This window comes from Ovis aries, chromosome 24 (assembly GCF_016772045.2).
Source record: "Ovis aries strain OAR_USU_Benz2616 breed Rambouillet chromosome 24, ARS-UI_Ramb_v3.0, whole genome shotgun sequence".
Taxonomy (NCBI): Eukaryota; Metazoa; Chordata; class Mammalia; order Artiodactyla; family Bovidae; genus Ovis; species Ovis aries.
In genome coordinates this window covers 11680983-11704670 of record NC_056077.1, presented here as the reverse complement: position 1 = coordinate 11704670, position 23688 = coordinate 11680983, and the positions used below count along the sequence as shown (strand labels likewise).

The following is a 23688-nucleotide window of genomic DNA, read 5'->3' as shown; positions in this document are numbered from 1 at the left end:
TGCCCCAGGCTGGTCCCCCTGCTGTTTCGCCTACACATTCCCCAAGCCCTTCTTTCCTGTGACAGTGCTATAATCTTCCCCTGGGGAAAAATCAACCTTTTCCCACTCTCAGATCACAGGGCTGGGATGGGATTAATTCCACCCTTTGACTCCAGGCTGAGCACATGACCTGGCCAATCACAGTCATTACTATTGACCCTGGAATAGGCACAGGACTCAAACCGGGCCAGTGAGTGTCAGTGCCAAGACCGGAACACTGAAGGAGACTGGCTCTTTCTGCCTGAGCTGCTAAGGGGATACAGAGAAAGCCTGGAGCTGTGTGATCTTTGCCACAAGAGGGGAGGCTGACTGCAAATGCAGCCAACTCAGAAAAAAAGCAGGTGGAGAGAGAAACAGGTAGGTAGACAGATAAGAAGCAAGAGAGTGAGTGAGCAAAAGAGATGACTGGCCAGAATATCGGCCTCTGATGATGTCACTGAGTTCCTGAATCCAGCCATTCCTGAAGTCAGCTCTCGACTTCTATGCTACACAAGCCAACAAATCCTCTTTTTAAATTAAAAACAGCTTGATTTGGGTTTTTGGCACTTGCAGTGAAAAGCATCCTAGATGGTACACCCTCCCCTCTGCACCCACAGACATCCTGACTGAACCTCCCCTGTAGTACTTCCTGGGGATGGGGGTGATCTCCCAGTTGCCCTTCTAACCTGTAAACTCCCTGAGGGCAAGAAGCCCATCTCATTCACCTCAGAAGTGTTAAGACTTGATGTACCACAGATGCATAGCAGAGATGGCGAAATGAAACGGTGAAGGAAAGGTCATCTGGAGATCACTGAAGCTTTCCATCGATCTGGTTTTGCTTCAAGGGCCTTTCTGACAAGAACTCACAGACTTCTTGGGAACTTGACTGCTTTCAGTCTGCTCTGCTCCCCTGAGTGCTAGTTTTTCAGATCCTCAAAGTCAGACATGCTGGAGATAACAGGAAGGGGCAGATCCAAGCTGCTGAGAAAGCACATGGCCCAGGGTTCTAACATAACTGTGCTTCCTGCTCACTGGGACTTCACCCAAGGCCGGAGCCGTCACCAGACCTCCACACTGTGCGGCTGAGGGGCTGGAGCACTGGGACAAGACAGATCCAACACACGCCTGAACCTGTTAATTTTTCAGGCTTCTGGACCCGTGCGGAGGCTTTCCCCTGACTACACGCCCTTCCCTCTTCTCTCTACTTAATTCTTCAAAGCTTACTTGAAAAGCTATCCCCTCCAAGAAGTCGGCCCTGAACTCCCAGAGATGATAAGTTCAAAAGCCTTCGGGGACAGGCAGTGAGAGAAGCACAGCAGCCTGGCAGCCTGGGCAGCACCCGCCCCATCGAAGGACCAGCCTCAGCTCCTGCCAACCACTGCCACCAAAAAACCCAAGATAAAGACTGGCCTCTTACAGCTGGGCAGCCTGTGTGCTCTGAACTGCAGACATGGGTTTACTATTACGGTTGTCACTGTGAACCTCAGCACCACCATCATCAAATACAAACTGTGTCTCGGGTGGACTGTGCCCAGGGTGCCATCAGTTGACAACTTCCGTGCTGGGGCTCTGTCCAGGGCATGGGATGGGACCCCAACACTACAGGGTACAGTCACCTATGTGTGCTCGTCTCTCCTACAAGGCTCCATCTCTGCAGGTTGGACCCCACATCTCCAGGTCTGCTAATGACCCTCTCAGTCCTCTGGACAAACCAGACCTCACCAACACCACGAGATGTTCTGCCCGTGACCTGGCATGTGTCTCTCTGCTCACCCCATTGAGCCGTTCTCCGCACGGCAGTGATGAGTCCACAATAAAAATGAGACCACTGTAATTCCTCTGCCTGAAGTCCTTGAATGGCTTCCCCACCCCCAACACGACACACTCCTCCACACATAGACCATGTTTAAACAAACCACTATAGTTACAAAACATATGAATGCTGCATGCACGCGTGCTCAGTTCTGTCTGACTCTTTGCGACTCCATGGACTGCAGCCCACCAGGCTCCTCTGTCCATGGGATTCTCCAGGCAAGAATACTGGAGTGGGTTGCCATTTCCTCCTACAGAGGATCTTTTCAACCCAGGGATGAAATCTGCATGCATCTCCTAAGTCTCCTGAACTGTAGGTGGATTCTTTATCACTGAGTCATGGGGGAAGCCCCACAGTTATGAAATGTATGAAAGCTACAAAGGAACAAGAAAAAAAAAAATACATTGAGCTATAAAAGCCCCTAATGGAGAGAGAGCAGTTATTCTGGAGGGCTGGGAAAGGGTTTCCTGAGGAGGTAGAATTTAAGCTGAGACCTGACAGATGAGAAAGTTAAGTCACAGGAATGGTGAGGGATGGAGTGTTCTAGAAGGAACTGTATATGCAAAGGCACAGAAGAGCTTGAGGGTTCAAGACCTAAGAGGGAGACATAGACAGTGGCCTGAGGTGGGGCAGGGATAATGGGTCCTCAGCCACCTGAATGCCGAGAGGATTAGGTGACAGCGTGCAGGCAAGCCCTTGGCACCAGGCTGGGATGGAGTTAGTGCTTAATGAACAGCTGCTATTCTTAGTAAGATGGCAGTGCTGATGTGAAAGAGGGCTTGTTTATCTCCTGCTGCTAGGAATACTGCTGCCCAGGTCAGGAGGGAGAGCTAAAAGCCAGCATCAAAGCCTCCTTTATGATACAAAACAGTTCTCTTCTCATGGGCTTATGAGGATCAGGCACTTGACTCAAAAAAGCCTTCTAAACTCATTATAAAAAGCACCTTGCTGTCCCTGGGAAGGCAGAAGAGTTGAGAAAGTAATGATGAGAAAGTTCCAAGGCGGCAGTTAAGCTTAGTGATAGAGAAGACTAGCTCTCAAAGAAGCAGAGAAGTTGTGTTCAACACTTCTTGGACACACAAGGCTTTCTGAACTCCATCTCGAGCAGAGGAGCCATGGAGGGGTGAACCCTGAGTGCACACTACAAAATGCAACCTGGGGCCTCAAGTTCCTTTGTGCCAGTAACCACCAACCAGCCCCCAGTGATGGTGAACTTCATGTCAGTGTCTTGGAATGTAGAGTCTGATAAGAAGTCAGTGCTCTTCTGGAAAACGGGACCAGTGAGGGAAGCAGACATGGAAAGGCGTGTGCACTAAAGCATTCTGGAGGCTGTGGAGGAAACGAAAGAAAGAAGAGGTGGTGGGAGGGGAGCAAGAGGGGTTTACTGCAGATGAAGAAAAGAGTTATGTCTTTTCAAAAGAATGCACAAAGGGTGGCATGCAGAAAACATTAGATGATTACAGAAACCAACAAGAAAGATACAAGAATCCTGGTAGAAAAAGGACCAAAGGACACAGACCAGAAAGAGAGGGAAGAAGAGATACGAAGGGTCAAAAATCAGGAATGATTCATCAGCCGTGTCATGAACACATCATCAGCCTTATCAGTAATCAGGCAAATATGTGAAAACCATGATGAGGTACCATCTTGTTCTCATTGTGTTGGCAAAACACAAATTTTAAGTCTAACACTGCCAACTACTGTTGAGAACAACGGGGAGTTCTCATCTTCCTGGTTGGGAGGGAACACTTGGTCCCACCAATGGGGAGAGCGATTTGGCAAGCCTGGTAGGCTGCAGTCCATGGGGTCGCTAAGAGTCGGACACGACTGAGCAACTTCACTCTCACTTTTCACTTTCCTGCACTGGAGAAGGAAATGACAACCCACTCCAGTGTTCTTGCCTGGAGAATTCCAGGGACGGGGAGCCTGGTGGGCTGCCGTCTATGGGGTCGCACAGAGTCGGACACGACTGAAGTGACTTAGCAGCAGCAGCAGGGAGGTTGAAGACAAACATGACCTGTGAGCTGGCACCTCACTCAGAGGACACCCCCGATGAGTCTAAAACGTGTGTGCCAGGAGATGCGGAAGGACATTCACATTAACAATGTATGAATAAGGAAACTTGTAAACAACCTAGCAAATGCCCATCAAAGGGAGAATCAATAAATATATACAACACTGAATATTTGTGCAGCAGAGTACCAGTAAGTATAGCAGTTAGTGAATTAAAAGGACATGTATCCATCTCAGCAAGATAATATTGGTGAAAAACACAACATGTGAAAAGATAAAAAGATTGCCATCATTTATGCAATGTCACAAAAGGCAAACCCTCTCCTAAGCATATGTATGATAATGAAAGTGTCAAACCACGAACAGGAAGGATGCAGAGATCCACAGGTTGGGTTCCTTTGGGAACAATGATACAGAGGACTTGGCTATATCTGAAATGTTTAATTTCTAAACATTAACATTTATTAAATCTGGATAATGATACATGCATGCTCACTATATTTTTCCATGTATCCTGGGGCACGTGTAAAATATTCTGTAATAAATTTTAAAAGCTTAACAGCAAATACAGCAAAAAAGGAACAGTTGTGAATTCCAGGCAGCAGGAATATGCGTGCCCATTACTGTCAGTTCAGTTGACAGTTCAGTCGCTCAGTCATGTCTGGCTCTTCTCGAGCCCATAGACTGCAGCACGCCAGGCTTCCCTGTCCATCACCAACTCCCAGAGCTTGCTCAAACTCATGTCCATCAAGTTGGCAATGTCATCCAACCATCTCATCCTGTCATCCCCTTCTCCTTCTGCCTTCAATCTTTCCCAGCATCAGGGTCTTTTCCAGTGAGTCAGCTCTTCTTATCAGGTGGCCAAAGTATTGGAGTTTCACCTTCAATATCAGTCCTTCCAATGAATATTCAGGACTGATTTCCTTTAGGATTGACTGGTTGGATCTCCTTGCAGTCCAAGGGACTCTTAAGAGTCTTCTACAATACTACAGTTCAAAAGTATAAATTCTTTGGTGCTTAGATGGGAATACCAGACCACCTAACCTGTCTCTTGAGAAATCTGTATGCAGGCCAGGAAGCAACAGTTAGAAGTGGACATGGAACAACAGACTGGTTCCAAATATTAAAAGGAGTACGTCAAGACTGTATATTATCACCCTGCTTATTTAACTTATATGCAGAGCACATCATGAGAAACGCTGGACTGGAAGAAACACAAGCTGGAATCAAGATTGCCAGGAGAAATATCAATAACCTCAGATATGCAGATGACACCACCCTTACGGCAGAAAGTGAAGAGGAACTGAAAAGCCTCTTGATGAAAATGAAAGAGGAGAGCGAAAAGTTGGCTTAAAGCTCAACATTCAGAAAATGAAGATCATGGCATCCGGTCCCATCACTTCATGGGAAATACATGGGGAAACAGTGGAAACAGTGTCAGACTTTTTTTTGGGGCTCCAAAATCACAGCAGATGGTGACTGCAGCCATGAAATTAAAGACACTTACTCCTTGGAAGAAAAGTTATGACCAACCTAGATAGCATATTCAAAAGCAGAGACGTTACTTTGCCGACTAAGGTCTGTCTAGTCAAGGCTATGGTTTTTCTTGTAGTCATGTATGGATGTGAGAGTTGGACTGTGAAGAAGGCTGAGTGCCAAAGAATTGATGCTTTTGAACTGTGGTGTTGGAGAAGACTCTTGAGGGTCCCTTGGACTGCAAAGAGATCCAACCAGTCCATTCTGAAGATCAGCCCTGGGATTTCTTTGGAAGGAATGATGCTAAAGGTGAAGCTCCAGTACTTTGGCCACCTCATGCAAAGAGTTGACTCATTGGAAAAGACTCTGATGCTGGGAGGGATTGGGGGCAGGAGAAGAAGAGGACGACCGAGGATGAGACGGTTGGATGGCATCACGGACTCAATGCACGTGAGTCTGAGTGAACTCCGGGAGATGGTGATAGACAGGGAGGCCTGATGTGCTGCAATTCATGGGGTCGCAAAGAGTCGGACACGACTGAGCGACTGAACTGAACTAGCTTTCTTTATGGTCCAACTCTCACATTCATACCCAACTACTGGAGGAACAACAGCTTTGACTAGATGGACCTTTGCTGGCAAAGCAATGTCTCCGCTTTTTAATATGCTTCCTAGGATTGTCATAGCTTTTCTTCCAATGAGTAAGCATCTTTTAATTTCATGTCTGCCATCACCATCTATAGTGATTTTGGAGCCCAAGAAAATAAAGTTTCTCACTCTTTCCATTGCTTCCCCATCTATTTGCCATGGAGTGATGGGACCAGATGCCATGATCTTTGTTTTTTGCTTGTTGAGCTTTAAGCCAGCTTTTTCACTCTCTTCTTTCACTTTCATCAAAAGGCTCTTCAGTTCCTCTTCACTTTCTGCCATAAGGGTGGTGTCATCTGCATATCTGAGGTTATTGATATTTCTCCTGGCAATCTTGACTCCAGCTTATGCTCCTTCCAGCCCAGCGTTTCTCATGATGTACTCTGCATGGAAGTTAAACAAGCAGGGTGACAATATACAGCCTTGTCGTACTCCTTTCCCAATCTGGAACCAGTCCCTTGTTCCATGCCCAGTTCTAACTGTTACTTCTTGACTTGCATACAGGCTTCTCAGGAGGCAGGTCAGGTGGTCTGGTATTTTCATCTCTTTAATCTCCAAACTGTTCCACAGTTTGTTGTGATCCACACAGTCAAAGACTTTAGCATAGGCAATAAAGCAGAAGTAGATGTTCTACTGGAACTCTCTTGCTTGTTGGATTATAATCCAACAGATGCTGGCAATTTGATCTCTGGTTCCTCTGTCTTTTCTAAATCCAGCTTGAACATCTGAAAGTTTTTGGTTCATGTACTGTTGAAGCCTGGCTTAGAGAATTTTGAGCATTACTTTGCTAGCATATGAAGTGAAGTGAAGTGAAGTTGCTCAGTCGTTGTTAGACTCTTTGCAACCCCATGGACTGTAGCCTACACGGCTTCTCTGTCCATGGAATTTTCCAGGCAAGAGTACTGGAGTGGGTTGCCATTTCCTTCTCCAGGGGATCTTCCTGACCCAGGAATCAAACCCAGGTCTCCCGCATTCCAGGCAGACACTTTACCGTCTGAGCCACCAGGGAAGCCCCTGCTAGCATGTGAGATGATTGCAACTGTGCAGTATTTTGAACATTTTTTGGCACTGCTTTTCTTTGGGATTGGAATGAAAACTGACCACCTTTTCCAGTCCTGTGGCCACTGCTGAGTTTTCCAAATATGGTGGCATATTGAAGGCAGCACTTTCACAGCACCATCCTTTAGGATTTGAAATAGCTCAACTGGAATTCCATCGTCTCCACTAGTTTTGTTCAAAGTGATGCTTCCTAAGGCCTACTTGACTTCACATTCCAAGATGTCTGGCTCCAGGTGAATGATCACACCATCGTGGTTATCTGGGCCCTGAAGATCTTTTTTTGTATAGCTCTTTTGTGTATTCTTGCCACCTATTCTTAGTATCTTCTGCTTCTGTTAGGTCCATACCATTTCTGTCCTTAACTGTGCCCATCTTGGCATAACATGTTCTCTTGGAATCTCTAATTTTCTTACATTTTTTCCCCTTCCTTTAAGAATTCATCACTGTATAATAATACACCATTGGATAGCCACTCTGGGAAGCTCTCTGGCAGTCTCTACTTAAGTGGAGCATGTGCATCCTCTGACCTGGCAATTCCATTCCTGAGTATAGACCCACAGAAATCAGGGCTGATCTCCACTGGAAGACATCTTGGTACAAGGTCGCTAAGTAAGCACTACATATAATTGAGCCATCCAAATATCCAGCAACAGTCAAACAACAACAACAACAAGACATTTTGATATACTCATACAATGGAATCTTCCCAATGGAATTTATACAATGCAACTTTCCATGCAATGGAATACTACACAGCAATGAAAAAAACAGACTGTTCCTTGCAAGAACACGAATGAATCATACAGACGTGATGCCGAGAGAAAGAAGGCAGACACAGAGGAGGACAGACTCTATCATCCCACTGATGTCAAATACTAAACCAGGCAAAATGAATCGACGGTACTAGACATCAGGAGAGTGGCGACTCCTGCGCGGAGAGCGACAAGTGGAGGCTGGGAGTTCCGCCAACAGTCTACACTCTGGTCTCTGTGCTGTCAGCATAGCTGTGTTCATTTTGTTAAAATCCAGCAAGCAGTACACTTAAGACTGGAGGTACACTATACCTCAGTTTAAAAAACAACAAAAAACCACCACCATAGCAACGAGAGAAATGAAGAGGGAGAGGAAGATGACAGAAGGGAGGAGAGAACTCAGCATGCCTGTTTGACTCATCAGAGGTTACAGAAGAATGGCAACCAAATTAGGGAGGCTTCTCTGTAGAGCTATTATTTCAAGCTAGCATTTGAGGTCCTGGGTTAACAGCTAAGTAGCAGTGCCTCATTGGATCATCACAAAAGCCCTCATCCCAAGTGACCACTGAGACAACCGAGTCACAGGCTGGCCTGAGGTCACGTGGCCAGTGTATGCCAGAAAGGCAAAGAAAGGAAAGGAAAGTCGCTCAGTCCTGTTCACCTCTTTTCGATCCCATGGACTGTAGCCTGCCAAGCTCTGTCATCCATGGGATTCTCCAGGCAAGAATACTGCAGTGGGTTGCCATTCCTTCTCCAGGGAACCTTCCCCACGCAGGGATCAAACCTGGATCTCCCACATCGCGGGCACACACTTTGCCATCTGAGACACCAGGGAATCAGAGACAGGGTCTAATTGCGGCTGATACATCAAAGCCCACATCCTTAGCCTCTTGGCCTCTGGAAGTTTAGAAGCCAAATTGCCAAGCTTCTAAAAATGCCTAAGTGGACTTCCCTGGTGGTTCAGCAGCTAAGACACCATGCTCTCAAGGCAGGGTTCAATTCCTGGTCAGGGAACTAGAGCCTGCATGCTGCAACAAGGACCTAGCACAGCCAAATAAATAAATATTGAAAGAAATAAAATAAAAGTGCACATACTGCAGAGAAAGTCAAGGGGAAGCAGGTGGCTCCCTCTGAATACATGAGGAATTCTGACCCCAGAAACCTGGCAATGGGGACATAACTAAGATGGTGGCAACTTCAGAAACTACAGATGTTTCTCCCTAGTTGCTAAGATGAACCGACATTGCAACACATTGCTCCCTACTGTCAATGGGAACACTTAAGGGGAAGGGAGCAATTATTCTTACTTATTGGAGACGTAAATGAAACTGAGAGGTGCTCTTCTGGGTTGTGATTTTAAGCAGCTGTCCACAAATGTGAGGTGGGGAAAGCAGACATAACGTGGATTAAGCATGTTCAGAAGGTCCCTCAGAGCTGGAAGGGAGATTAAACAGTGACATACAAGTTATTTTATAGCCCTGGAAATATGTGGGGAAACCCTTAATGCCCAGGAGCGAGTCCAGTGTTCTATAATTCATGGCCATTTCCAAACCAATGGGTTCCACACTGTTGCAGCAGAGGCCTCAGCCAAAGCGGCGTGAGGGGGAAGCTGGCTGGTGAACTGGGGGGCCAGGGCCCTGGGGAGTCACAAGGCACAGCTGAAGCAATGTCTCTACAGACCCTCCTGCAAATACTCTCACTGTTGGGTCTACATCCAGAGGGCAGGTAGGGCCTGAGCATCTTTCTAAACGCAATTACCAAAGAGCTTTGAGTGCTGTGGCATGCGGGATCTTCTGCAACACTTACAGCTCTTTGATACATGCTCCCAGAAGATAAATAAAAGAGCTGTTACGTGTTCAGGGATGCAGGGAACAGAGAAAGGGAACTGAAGCCACAGAACACGAGTGTTGGGTATTGATGGAGCTTAAGTTCATTTGTTCATCAAACACGTTTGGACTTCCCTGGTGGTCTAGTGCTTAAGAATCTGCCTGCCAATGCAAGTGACACGGGTTTGATCCCTGGTCTGGAAAGATTCCACCTGCTGTGGGGCAAGAGGGCAACTAAGCCCGTGCGCCACAACTACTGAGCCCACGGGCAGCAACTACTGAGGGAGCCACAGCAATGAGAAGCCGCTGCAATGAGATGCCCACACACTGCAGCTAGAGGGTAGCTTCCACTTGCCACAAAGAGGGAAAGCCTGCATGAAGCAATGAAGACTCAGCACAGCCACAAATAAATAAACGTTTAAAAAGAAAACAACATTTAACACAGCACCTACTATGTGCCAGGCACTGAGTGAGATGCTGAGAAGACAGATTCAGCAGGCCTGGTCCTGCTCTCTAATTCCATGGGCTAACAGGGGCAGAGAGAGGACTGTGCATCAGGCAGCCCAGAGGGAGCCTGAAAAAGGAAGTCAGGGGAAAGACAGCTGACACTCTGAGTTCAGGGAAGGCTTCCTGGAGGAGCTGGCACCTGCAAGGTCTGTGACTTGAGACCACCGGGATGGTCCTCCTGGAATCAAACTCTTATACAGGAAATGCAAGGGATGGGAACAAAGTGGTAACTACACCTCTAGCTGAGGCTCTGGACTATTCGTTTATAAAATGATCTTGATCTTTTAAAATTGGATTTTAATTAGATGTTATAGAGCAGTCCCCCCAAGAATCCATATTTCCATACGTAGGCATATATAGTCTAGATCCGAGGCTCAGCACTGTTTCTCTCCCGAGACAATTTTTCTGGCCAGATGAATTTGGCAACTGCTCTCTGGAAAATGTCTTAAGAGGCTCTTCACTGTATTAAAGGAAAACGCAAATGTGTGGTGTATAATGAGCCCAATTTCTTTCTCCTTCTTGTTTAATACATTAAGTACCGGGACTATTTACACAGCAGTTGGCAGGGTGTCAAAAGAGAAACAAGCTTGCGTTTATGGCTTCATTCAGCTGAAGCATCTTTTCTCTCTGGAAAACTGTGAGTTTCCGGGGACACTGTCTGCGTTCCCTGTGTCTCGGTTCTGACTGGGTGATATCTGCATTGCCTTCTGGATCTTTTCCCCACATGAGGGTGCTCCTGGGAGAATCCCCCGAGACGTTGCCTTTCTTCAGGGAAACCTGTGGTACCACGTGACTCCCTGCGGTGCTGGCTCCTGGGTCTGGGTTCGGGGTGGGGGGGTGGTCACGTGGGCTTCTCGACCAGGAGTCACAGGGCCATCAGTACGAACCGGACTTGATCCCTGATGGGAGCCACGGGACCTTGGGTGGGAGGCTTACAGCAGCCGAGCCAGTTTCTTCATCTATAAGACATCCTTTTACAGGGCCTGGCAAGAACCGCAGGATGAGAAAATGACTACAGAGCCTTCAGTATACAAGCCAGGCACAGGATGGCTGGCATTAATATGCACACAAAAGTGAGGGGGCTCTGGACAGACCACCTATGTCAGGCTTGTCCACTGCTTGGGCTCAGAGTCTCACAGTCCTCTACAGGAAAGATGTGCGTGCTTATGTGTCCACTTGCTCCGTCTCACTACCGAGCCACACGTCCCCTTTAACCAGGTGGCACGCAGCGCTTACCATGTGCAGGCACAGCTGTGAGCACTGTAGACATATTACCACCTCAAACCCTCACAACAACACTAGGAAGGAAATGCTGATGCGACCCCTGGTACACAGAAGGGGTAACTGAGACACAGAGAGGTCAGAAAACTTGCCTAAGCACACACGGCTCGTGAGTGAGTGAGAACCTTTATCCTTTTTGTTTTACTCTCAGGGCTGGCAAAGACCTACAGAAGGAACACACACAGACAGGTGGATGAACGGTGCTGCATGCACTTGGGTTTATCAGGGAGGTTTAGAGGCCTGCGGGTCGACTATAAAGGCCCAGCTCCTAGCTCTAAAAATGGCCCCTAAGTGAGGGTGGGTGGTGGGTGAACCTAGATGGTTCAGTAGAAGGGAGAGGCAAGCAAGGGCTCTGGCTTCACCTGCTCCCTGATTTCCATACCAGCGAGGTTAAGAACCTGACTTAAGGGACTTTCCTGGCAGTCTTCCCGTGGTTAAGACTCTGTGCTTCCACTGCAGGGGACCTGGGTTCAACCCCAGGTGGAGGAACTATTAATAGGATCCTGCATGACTCGTGGATGACTGCATGACTGCACGACTTCAATTTCTAAAAAATTAAAAAATAAAGAAACTGACTTAGGAAATCAATGTCAATGTCCACCAACTGAGCAATGGCTAAATAATCTACATTCGCCCGCTCCCCAGCATCCTGCGTGGCAGATCTGTAGTGTGAGGGTGAAGGCGTAGGGCCCTGCAGACTGTCTGCCTGGGCTGACACAGCAGCCCTGATACCCCTGAGCAAGATGACCTTGGGCAAGTCACTATCCCTTCCTGTGTCTCTTGTTTCATTTGCAGAGCGAGGTCATGGTGATGGCTTTCCGCTCCAGGCAAGGAAGGAGGTGTGAGGCAGGCAGAAGAATGTTTCCCTTGAGATGTTGTTGTTCAGTCACTCAGTCATGTCTGACTCTTGGCACCCCTATGGCAGGCCTCTCTGTCCCTCACCATCTCCGAAGTTGGCCCAAGTTCATGTCCATTGCATCGGTGATACCATCCAGCCACCTCATCCTCTGATGCCCTCTTTTCCCTCTGCCCTCAATCTTTCCCATCATCAGGGACTTTTCTGATGAGTTAGCTGTTCGCATCAGATGACCAAAATACTGGAGTTTTAGCTTCAGCATCAGTCCTTCCAACGAGTATTCAGGGTTGATTTTCCCTTAAGATGGACTGATTTGATCATCTTCCCTGAGATGCTCTCACCCTGATCTCCAGGACCTGGCTACACTACCTCACATAGCAACAGGGACTTTGCAGAGGTGGTGAGGGACCATGAGACGGGGAAATGTTCCTGGGTTACCTGGTTGGACCACAACTAATCTCAAAAGCAGAGAGCCTTCCCCTGGTGTGGTCAGCAGAAAATGCGACTACGGCAAAGTGGTCAGAGAGATGCGGCACTAAAGATGGAGACAGGGGTCACAGGCAAAGGAATGCAAGAAGCCTCTAGAAGCTGCAAAAGGCCAGGAAACCATTCTTCCCTGGAGCCACCAGAAGGAATCAGCGGTGCCCCCACCTTGACTTCAGCCCAGTGAGACCTGGCTCAGACTCCTGACCTCCTGAACTATAAGACAACACACGCATGGTGCTCTCAACTGCCAGGTCTGTGGTATTTGTTAGAAGGCAATCATCAGAGGCTAACACAGAGGGCACAGAGGAAATGGCACACGGACGGGGAGGACCTCCCCACAACTGCCTGCATTCCCACCTGCTCCCTTGTGTGAGACTCATCCCCAGGATGCCTGCCGGCTCTTTGAGCACTGCCCCTCCAACAGAGAGCAACCCTGATTCCCCCTCTTCATTCTTCTCTGAGCTCACTGGGGCCCCACTCCAGTCTGCAGGATTTGCTAGCTCTTCCCCCCACAGGACTGTGAACTTTGTGAAGGCAGAGACCACACTTTGAAACACCCTCGACTCCGCACACCTAGCATGACAGTCCTGACCTTGCGACGTGTTTGCCGAGTGGAAGAATTCACCTCTGTGTTCCTCCAGATGCCTGCTCATCCCTGCTGTTGTCTCCAACCTCTGCTGGGGTCCTGCCATTGGCCCCGGTGGCTGAATTGAAATGTACGCCTCTAGGGAGTTGCAAGGCGTTTTCCATGGCTCAGCGAGTGCCTGTCGGTTCCTCCACAGCACACTGGTGTGTGTGTTTTTAATGAGAATTTTAATGCATAATTTCTCCAACAAGTTGAATTATCTGCGGCTTGGGGGAAAGCAATTCGCCTTGCCTTTGTGCCAAATGAACTCTCAGAGACTGACTCCATTATCCTAAGAAGGAACGACAGGCCCTTAATTCTCATTTGCTCACTGAGCAATAATGGAGATTTTTAGTAGTATCATCAAAATACGTGTCTTCCACCTAAGTCCTCGTACCAGTCAAATCCATTTGGACAGAGAGCTCTCAAGCCACGACCGTTGGTCGCTAGGCAGCCAGCTTTCCTGTCTGTAAGGGCCTGCCGGTCTTCTGCCCATCCTCCAAGAAACACTCGGGCAAAAGCAGAATGGGAACAACCTCTGAACATAACCTGAAAGTTACTCTACTCCTTTTTGGAATTCAGATTTTTCTACATTTGTGCCAAGACCCAGTGAAGTAAAGAGAGAAAAAGGGAAACTTTTCCATTTCGTTTCTGTTCATGTAGTCATTCATTCAGGCCATGAGCGTCTCTGGGGTGTTGGGCTCTATTCTAGGAGCTGGAGAGAGCAGTTTTCATGAGCTTCCATTCCAGGGCAGAGAGAAGGATGCTACTCAAAGACACAAAGAAACCATCTCCACTCACAGTATGTGCCGGGAGAGGCTGGGCGAAAATGAAAACAGCGATGGGCTAGAGACTGACTGAGGGGGCGGCAGGGACAAGGATGCTGGGGAAGACGCCTCTCTGAGGAGTGGCGCTGAGCTGAGCCCTCACACGTCAAGGGAGCGGTCCAGGCAGAGACTGGGGGAAAGTCATTCCTGGCAGAGGGAAGGGCGGGTACAGAGGCCAGAGAACAGCAAGGACATGCGCCCACTTGCAGGCAGAAGCTGTAAGGACCAGCATCCGGCCTGCCTGTCCCCTGCCCTGCTACCACAACTGTGGTGAGAGGAGGCTCCGGGAGCCTGGGCCGTGATGCTGCGAGTGGCAGAGCGCCTCGCCAACGACACGTGGCGGACCCTGAGCGTGAGCCTGGGTTGTTCTGGGCTGCCAAGATCACGGTGCTGTTTGTTACCTCAGTCGAACCTTAAGAAACTGGAAAACTCTTAAAGAGACAGGAACAGTAGATCGTCTTACCTGTCTCCTGAGAAACGTGTATGCCGGCCAAGAAGCAAAAGTCAGAACCTTATATGGAACAACTGACTGGTTCAAAATTGGGGAAGGAGTACAAGAAGGCTGTTTATTTAATTTATATACAGAGCACATTATGTGAAATTCTGGGCTGGATGAGCTACAAACTGGAATCAAGACTGCTGGGAGAAATATCAACAACCTCAGATATGCAGACGATACCACTCTAATGGCAGAAAGTGAAGAGGAACTAAAGAGCCTCCTGATAAGGGTAAAAGAGGAGGGTGAAAAGGCCAACTTAAAAACACTAAGATCATGGCATCTGGTCCCATCACTTCAAGGCAAACAGAAAGGGAAAAGGTGGAAGCAGTGACAGAGTTCCTCTTCCTGGGCTCCAAGATCACTGCAGCCGGTGACTGCAGCCATGAAATCAGAAGATGATGGCTTCTTGGCAGGAAAGCTAAGACAAACCTAGACATTGTATTAAAAAGAAAGACATCACTTTGCTGACAAAGGTCCACGTGCTCAAGGTCTTTATAGTCGAGAGTTAGACCATAAAGAAGGCTGAGTGCTGAAGAATTGATGCTTTTGAATTGTGGTGCTGGAGAAGACTCTTCAGAGTCCCTTGGACTGCAAGGAGATCAAACCAGTCAACCCTAAAGGAAATAAACCCAATGAATACTCGTTGGAAGACTGATGCTGAAGCTGAAGCTTCAATACTTTGGCTACCTGATGTGAAGAGCCGACTCACTGGAAAAGATTCTGATGCCAGGGAAGACTGAAGATGGAAGAAGAGGAGGCTGACAAAGGATGAGATGGTTGGATGGCATCATTGATTCAATGGACATGAACTTGAGCAAACTCTGGGAGATGGTGAGGGACAGGGAGGCCTGGCGAGCAGCAGTCCACAGGCTTGCAGAGAGTCAGACACGACTGAGTGACTGAACAACAACAACAACCCAAGCCCATCCTGAATGATACAGTCCCATGCCTAAGATATTAATAATTAGTAAGTAACTTCAGGGGCTTCCCTGGTAACTCAGCTGGCAAAGAATCTGCCTGCAGTGCAAGAGACCCCGGTTTGATTCCTGGGTTGGGAAGATCTGCTGGAGAAGGGATAGGCTACCAACTCCAGTATTCTTGGGTTTCCCTGGTGGCTCAGCTGGTAAAGAATCCTCCTGCAATGCAGGAGACCTGGGTTCGATCCCTGGGTGGGGAATATCCCCTGGAGAAAGGAATGGCTACCCACTCCAGTATTTTAATAAACAGACAATGAGATGGTTAGATGGCAGCATTGACTCAATGGACATGAGTTTGAGCAAACTCTGAGAGATAGTGAAGGACAGGGAGGCCTGGCGTGTGGCAGTCCATGGGACTGCAGAGTCGGACACAACTTACCGACTGAACAACAACTTTAACATGGGCTTCCCTGGTGCTCAGCGGAAAAGAATCTGACTGTAATGCAGGAAACCGCCTTCAGTACAGGAGACGCAGGTTTGATCCCTGGGTTGGGAAGATCCCCCAGAGGAGGGCATGGCAACCCACATCAGTATTCTTGCCTGAAGAATCCCATGGACAGAGGAACCTGGTGGGCCACAGTCCATGAAGTCACAAGAGTTGGACACGACTTAGCAACTAAACCATCACTACCAACTTTAACACACAACTATTGTGGCCTGACTTGGCTACGAAGGAATACATATTTCATTGACTCTGAAAACTATTTTAATGCGATAGGCTGGATTGGTACATGAAGGCATGACTATATCTCCATCGAGTGCACTGGGCTCCCTGCGCATTTATAACTAAACACATATACAGCACATTGCGGTAAAAGAAATGCATTGGTAAAGACAAATCTTGCATCCAGAAACTATAAAATGTGTAAACTTAATTGATTTTTTAAAAGTTCAAACTGGGGTTAAGATGACATTTTACTTCTAGGGAAACAGAAATTCAGGCTAGAAAGGTACTCATCTGATGAATTTTAAAAGGCTACAATGTGTTTAACACATCCTTGAATACTGTCCAGGACTGTGGATTCTACAGTGAATCATTTAACGGGTCTAAGGCTTACAGCAACAAGGTGCATGTAACTCAACCCACCTGGAGATGTGTGTCTGCATATTAATACATGCCTTAATGGTCCGGGAAGGCAAGTGTTCCATATTAATACATGGTTCAATGGTCCAGGCAGGCAAGTGTTCCACTGGTGAAGTGACCCAATCAAAGAAAAGGCTTTGGTGGGGTACATTTTTCTGGCTCAATTGAGAATCAAGCTCTCTAGAAACTTTGTCCACAGGGTATCAAAGCAGTTATTAGACTCAGGTGTAGCCAATGAAAACCTGGTCTTATAAGAAGAGCTCATCACCGGCTTCTGTTGGGCATTGAGGTCCTGAATCCTGATTCATTCTGCTCTTGAAAATCAGACAGATCCTCAGATCAGATGGGGATTGGGGCGCCGGGGGGGGGGGGGGGGGGGGCGCGGCGGCACAGACTAGAGGGAGTTAAACTAGAGTCAGAACCTGACCAGGGCTTCTCAGGTGGGCTCAGTGTTAAAAATCTGCCCACCAATGCAGGAGGTTTGACCCCTGCATCAAGAAGATCTCCTGGAGAAGGAAATGGCAACCCATTCTGGTATTCTTGCCTGGAGAATTCCGAGGACAGAGGAGCCTGGCGGGCTTCAGTCCATGGGGTCGCAAAGAGTCAGACACGCCTGAGCACTCGTGCTTGCAGAACCCAACCAGCCAATTAAAAGCTAAAGGGCCACACAGACTAGACAAGCAGCCAAGGCCCTGAGCTGTGAGTTTCTTAAGCAAGACTGGGAACTGTCAGATCCACTCCTAACCGTGGGGAACAGAACCGATGATCTGGTGAAGAACCAGCCAGTGCGTGTGTATAAGCCAGTCATCACTGGGTCAGGCCCATCCAGAGGGTACCTTTATTCCAAGCTCATTTATTTGCAAACAGGGTTGCCCTGGGTACCCTGCTGATAGATTTCACAGGCACAACGCCCACTGCTGGTGAAGGTCAGGCCCAGATTGACAGGGATGGGAGACCAGAGCACGGATGCAGGTGGCCCACTCAGAGGGGAAACTCTCTCACCAGCTGTGCTGACACAGGAGACGCAGGATTGCTCACGCTCTGTCTACAGTCACGTGACTCCAGAAGGCTCCTCCGACTCCTCAGGGCTGCATTTCCTCTCACTAATCCTGAGCCTGGCACACCAGCACACTGAGGACTGGTGGCGTTCTGGATGGCTCTGTCTTGTCTTAAATAAGTTCTGTGCAACCATAAGGCTTGAGGAGAGATGAAGTGGGAGAGAGGGTCCCTTGGAGCTGCAGAGAAGAATTCAGCAAGTGGGGCCCCAAAGATGTCCCTCCTCATCCTCATCCCAGAGTCCAAGGGCATCTCACCTTACACAGCGAAAGGGGCTTTGCAGAACGTGAGAGGAGACGATCATAGATTTTGGGGGGTGGGCGGGGACTGTGATCACAGGGGTCCTTATTAGAGGAAGAGGAGTCAGAGAAGGAGATCTATGCTAACAGAAGCAGAGACACCAGAGCGATGAGATTGTGGCCTTGAAGACAGACGGGGGCCACAAGCTAAGGGACATGGGGGCCTCTGGAAGTTGCAAACGGCAAGAAGTGGCCTCTCCTCTAGAGCCTCCACCCATGCCAGAATCATAGCCCATTGAGGCTGGCTATAGATAATTAACTGCAATTGTTTTAGGCCACTAAACGTGTGGGAAACGGTTACAGCAGCCATGTGCATGCGTGAGTGCTCACTCAGTCATGCCCAGCTCTTGTGGCTCCCGAGGACTGCAGCCCACCAGGCTCCTCTGTCCACGGGATTTCCCAGGCAAGAACACTGGAGTGGGTTGCCATTTCTTCCTCCAGGGACTCTTCCGGACCCAGGGATTGAACCTGCATCTCCTGCATTGGCAGGCAGGTTCTTTACCACTGCGCCACCGGGGAAGCCCCCTTACAGCAGGAAGTGAAAACACAGTAGAAGACAGACATGCCCCCGGTCCAGCCTTGTGCTAATTCCCTCAGTGAGACGCAGACAGGCCACGTTCCCTGCAGGTGTCATGCAAGGGCTGCGCCAGGGTAATGCTCTCTGCAGATGAGAACATCTTACAGTGATAATACGTTGGTTACATAGGATTTCATTTTATGACACTTAAAGATACTCTGGATGGGTCCCAAGATTTGTATGAGCCTGCAAGTCATGAGATTAAATCAGTAATATAGTCCCCACCCCCATTTTCATAAGAAGTATTTTACTCCTTGCTGTGAACAACTGTAGAATTTCTCAGTCTTCTGTTTTTTATGGGCTCAACTCTATTTTTCTTCAACAGAAGAAAAGGAACAACAGATTTATTCTGGGTCTGAGACAAACCTGCTTTATAACTCTTTAAATTATGTTCCAGCAGACCCTGATGTCGGAGAAGGCAATGGCAACCCACTCCAGTGTTCTTGCCTGGAGAATCCCAGGACGGGAGCCTGACGGGCTGCCGTCTATGGGGTCACGCAGAGTTGGACATGACTGATGCGACGCAGCAGCAGACCCTGATGTGATCAGACTTCTAATCTGGTTTAAAAGCGGAAACCTCTGAACATACAAACACAACGGTCAGTAAGTTTTCTCTATGGAACTGGTGAGTGTGGGGAGTGGGTTACGGAAACTCTTGCTCTGGTTTCTCTATGAGAAAGACCATAGGATTTGCTAGGAAATTCAAGGCCAGTGGGACCTGCACAGGCTTCATCCATGTGACAGCGCTGAGGTTCCCACACTACCTATGGGTCAGCACCACCCAGAGAGCTTGCTAAGCCCCACCCTCCCTGTGGGGTCCCGGCCCCAGAACCTGTCTTCCAGGAGGTGCAGGGCAGAGCCTGAGAACCTGCATTTCTCACAAGCTCCAGGTGAGGTTGATGCTGTGGATCAGGGGCCACACTCTGAAAACCAACTCCCACCCAAGGCCCAATTTCTCCCAGGTCCTAAGAAGAGTCCATGTTATCTCATCTGATTCAACCGCCCCTGCCAAGCTAGTTCATACGGTACAATTGATGAAGTGTCTCTGTCTCCTACTTGGCTGGAAGCCAGGGGCTCTCTGGCTTGTCTGCATCCTGGGGTCACTTGAAACCCCTCCACGCACAGGCCTTACTCCAAGCCAGTCAGCCCAGGATAGGGGGTGGGGGGTGGGCAGGCCGCAGAGTTTGGAAAGCTTCCCGAGTGATCCAAAGCCCAGCCAAGATGGAGAATGGCTGCAAATGTGATGGATGACAAAAATGATGCCAACCGGCTGAAGCAGACAACACAGCGGGGCCCTATGCCAAGCTCGGCTGTCATCTTTGGGGCCACTTACAGTGTGACACTGACTGGTGCTCAGTAATGCCGGCTGGATGAATGCATGGATGCTAGCTGACCAGAGAGGAGGGCTAGTGCCTCCTTTCTCCAGGGCACAAGGATGAACACTCAGAAACACACTAGTTAATTGTCAGTGACCAACCCTCATGAGGCAGCAATCCTGTAATAAAACAAGCTCTTCTGAGAAAGCCTTACCTGGGAAATAACTCCATACTCTTAAGTCCAAATAAATATTAGGACAACCATGGATGAAAACCAGAAGACTGTTTTTTGGTTTTTTTTTTGGTCCAGAACAGGAGCTGGCAAACTATGTCCCATAGGCCAGATCCAGCTGCCACCTCTTCTAATAAATCAAGTTTTCCTGGCACACAGGGATGCTCACGGGCACACATACTGTCTGCGGCTGCTGCCATGAGGGCAGCGCTGGGTATTTTGGCTGAAGTGATAGGGGCTGCAGAGCCAAGACACTTACTCTCTGGCCTTTTAGCAGAACAGGTATGGCAGCCCCACTCCAGAGAGGTCAGAGGCTGGACACGCAGACAAGACGTAACTCGACTGTCTTTTGGGGGATGAATGGTGGGTGGCTGTTTACTTCGTTCCCATCTTTTTTCTTGTATCAGCCAACTTTTTGAGTTACATAGGGGAGCCCAGATGTTTAAATCGCCGGCAGAAGGAGAGGACAGAGGCACCAGTCGGAGAGCTGCCCAGCCCACAGCAGTGGTGCCACCTACCTTGTTTCCGATGGCCTTCTTGGGCGGGAAGCTGAAGGCCCTCACTTGAGGGTATTTGTTCTGTAACTTGTGGTGCAAAGTCCTGAACTCCGCGTACCGCCGGTAGACGTTCCACTCGTCGTCTTTTATCCGGATGTAGACCTTTGGAGAAAACGGAAAGAGAGAGAAAATATCAAGTCCCTTGAAACTCTCACTCCACCCCGGATGCTTCCACGTCCTGGCTGTTGTACACAGTGCAGCAATGAACACCGGGGGTCATGTGTCTTTTAGAATTGTGGTTTTCTCACAGTACATGCCCCGCAGTGGGGTTGCTGGGTATACGGTAGGTGTATTCCTAGGTTTTTCAGGAATCTCAGATAAAGGAGATGTACATCTCCTCTATACAATGGAATACGACTCAGCCATAAAAAATGAATTTAAGTCAGTTCTAGTGAGGTGGATGAACCTAGCTAGAGCCCATTATACAGAGTGAAAGAAGTCAGAAAGAGAAAAACAAATATTGTATATTAATGCATATGTGTGGAATCTAGAAAAACGATGTTGATGAACCTATATACTATCATGTGTAAAATGGACAACTGATGAGAAGCTGCTGTACAGCACAGGGAGCCCAGCCGGTGCTCTGTGATGAGCTAGAGGGGTGGGACGGGGGTGGGAGAGGGGCTCGAGGTGGAGGGGATATATGTATCATTACGGCTGATTTGCATCGTTGTATGGCAGAAACCAATGCAACATTGTAAAAATTAAAAAAATTTTAAAGTGAAAAAAATTCTCATTACAAAGGGAGTGGGGCTCTGGCAACACCTCCTCACACTCCAGGAAAACCAGCTCTGTGACAACAGGGCCACGTCTGCCCCCGGGTCACTGGAGGCCCAGTGCTGGGCGTGGAGGAGGGACTCGGTGTACCATGTGCATAAATGGGTACAGGAGAGAATGGCACCATCTGGCAGGCTGTGCACTGATGAACATCAGTTCCCAGTATCAGCGGAGACCGACAGCCCAATTCATCTCAGAGACGCATTTTCCATGCTTTTGTCACAGGCGTGCTGTGACAGTGACAGATGGCGGTGGAGAGGCCATTCATCCTCGCTGGCCTGCGTGTCTTCATCTGTTAATGGAGCTGACTAACAGCACCTCCTCCCAAGGTGGTGGGGAGAACAGTCAGGCTTATAAGCTGTGCAGCTGTGCCTGGATCACACAGACCAGCACGCCGGTGGGGAGGGGCCAGGGCCGGGGGGGGGGGGGGGGGGGGGGGGGCAGGGTTTGAAATCAATCCCAGGAAGGAGGAGGGAGGGAGGGGGCAAGAGCTGAGATCAGTACAACTGGATGGAAGGTCACATCAGGATGGGATACACACACCTGGGGCATGAAACTTCTCCATTTTAATTAAGATGTGATCCGCAAGGTAACATTCAAGGGGTATAAAATGTAAGGGCTATTTCACCAGCTTTTTTTTTTTTTTACATGCCCTCACACCTTCCAGGGACACACAGCAACTACGTCAGAAAGCAAAACAGAGAAGTGGGAGAGAGCTCAAAGAATTTTTTTAAAAATTATATGAGTTAATAAGAACAGCCCAGGGCTTTTCTGGTGGCTCAGTGGTAAAGGATCCTCCGGCCAAAGCAGGAAGCATGGGTTTGATCCCTGGCCAGGGAGGATCCCGTGTGCTGTGGAGCAACTAAGCCTGTGGGCCACAGCGACTGAAGCCCTAGAGCCCATGCTCCACAGCAAGAGAAGCCACCGCAGCGAGAAGTCTGTGCACCGCAATGAAGACCTGCCGCAGCCAAAAATAAATAAAATTAGAAACAAAAAAAAAGAAAAGAGCAGCCCAGAGGGTGAAGTCTCCACTGATAAATAGCTATTGTAATCTGCGGTCAGCGAATGTCAGTACATGTCTTAAAACCTCTTTCACCATAAAAGCAGGCATCTCTACTGTGACTGATAAATTCTGCCTCTTTCTAAAGAGTACCCTGCATCCCCAAATGCAGATCTCATATATCTGAGCTCTGGGAAGGTGACCACCAATATTCTGGTGAACGAGGTGAGGAGGGAGAATTTAAACCCCAAGAATGCCAATCAATGGATGGAAGTTTCCAGTGGACTTGGATGGAGAAATGGAGGCCTATCGAGTCTGATAGAAGCCCCCAAGTGAAGAGACACCGTAAATATCCTGGATGACAGATATCAAGTGATCTCAAGCGACTTGAGGGATGAGTCTAACACAACAGGATGAAACTTAAAAAGATCAGTGCCAGACTTTGCAGTACAACCCCAAAAGCCAGCACTGTAAGATAAGATGGGGGAGATACGGTACAGCAATGGCCTGTGGGATAAAGACTCACGGGTTTTAGTAAATTCAAGTTAAGTGAATACCATGAAAGGGTCACCAAAAAAAGGCCTATGTATTATTTGCTCAGCCGTGTCTGATTCTCTGCGACCCCCTGGACTGTAGCCTGCCATGAGATCCTCTGTCCATGAGATTTCCTAGGCAACAATACTGGAGTGGGTTGCCATTTCCTTCTCCAACTATTTAGATCTCATTAAAAGGTATCTGATATATTTTAAATAAAAGGAGTTGACGAGTCTTGCTTTATTCTAAATTGACCACACCAACTTTGTTAGGTTTTGGCTGCTGCCTGTTAAAAGATGAACTGAAATAGGTTCAGAAATGCCCAGAAAACTTGCTACTCAAAATGTGATCCGCAAACCAGGAGCTTCAGCATCATGTGGTAAGGTGGCACAAACGCAACATCTCAGGCTCCACCCAAGATGTACTGACTCAGAATCTGTGTCTTAACCAGAACCCCAACTAGTTCACACACACTTTAAAAGTTTAGAAGCACAGGTCCTCAGAGATGATCTGCAACCAAATTATCAGAAGGAAGAGGGAGGACATGGAGGATGATAAACTGAGCCTCAAAGATGGAGGAGGTAGGGATCTCTG

At 48.4% G+C, this 23688-nt stretch overlaps 1 protein-coding gene across 3 annotated transcripts in view; it reads right to left on the bottom strand.

The window, feature by feature from the left end:
- Positions 1–23688, bottom strand: part of SNX29 (sorting nexin 29) — a 605150-nt gene that overhangs the window by 101082 nt on the left and 480380 nt on the right. For all 3 annotated transcript variants that reach the window (XM_042240185.1, XM_042240184.1, XM_027961912.2), the window contains one exon: positions 20745–20885. In XM_042240185.1, coding sequence (XP_042096119.1) covers positions 20745–20885 — 141 coding nt within the window. The remainder of the gene's footprint in view (positions 1–20744; positions 20886–23688) is intronic.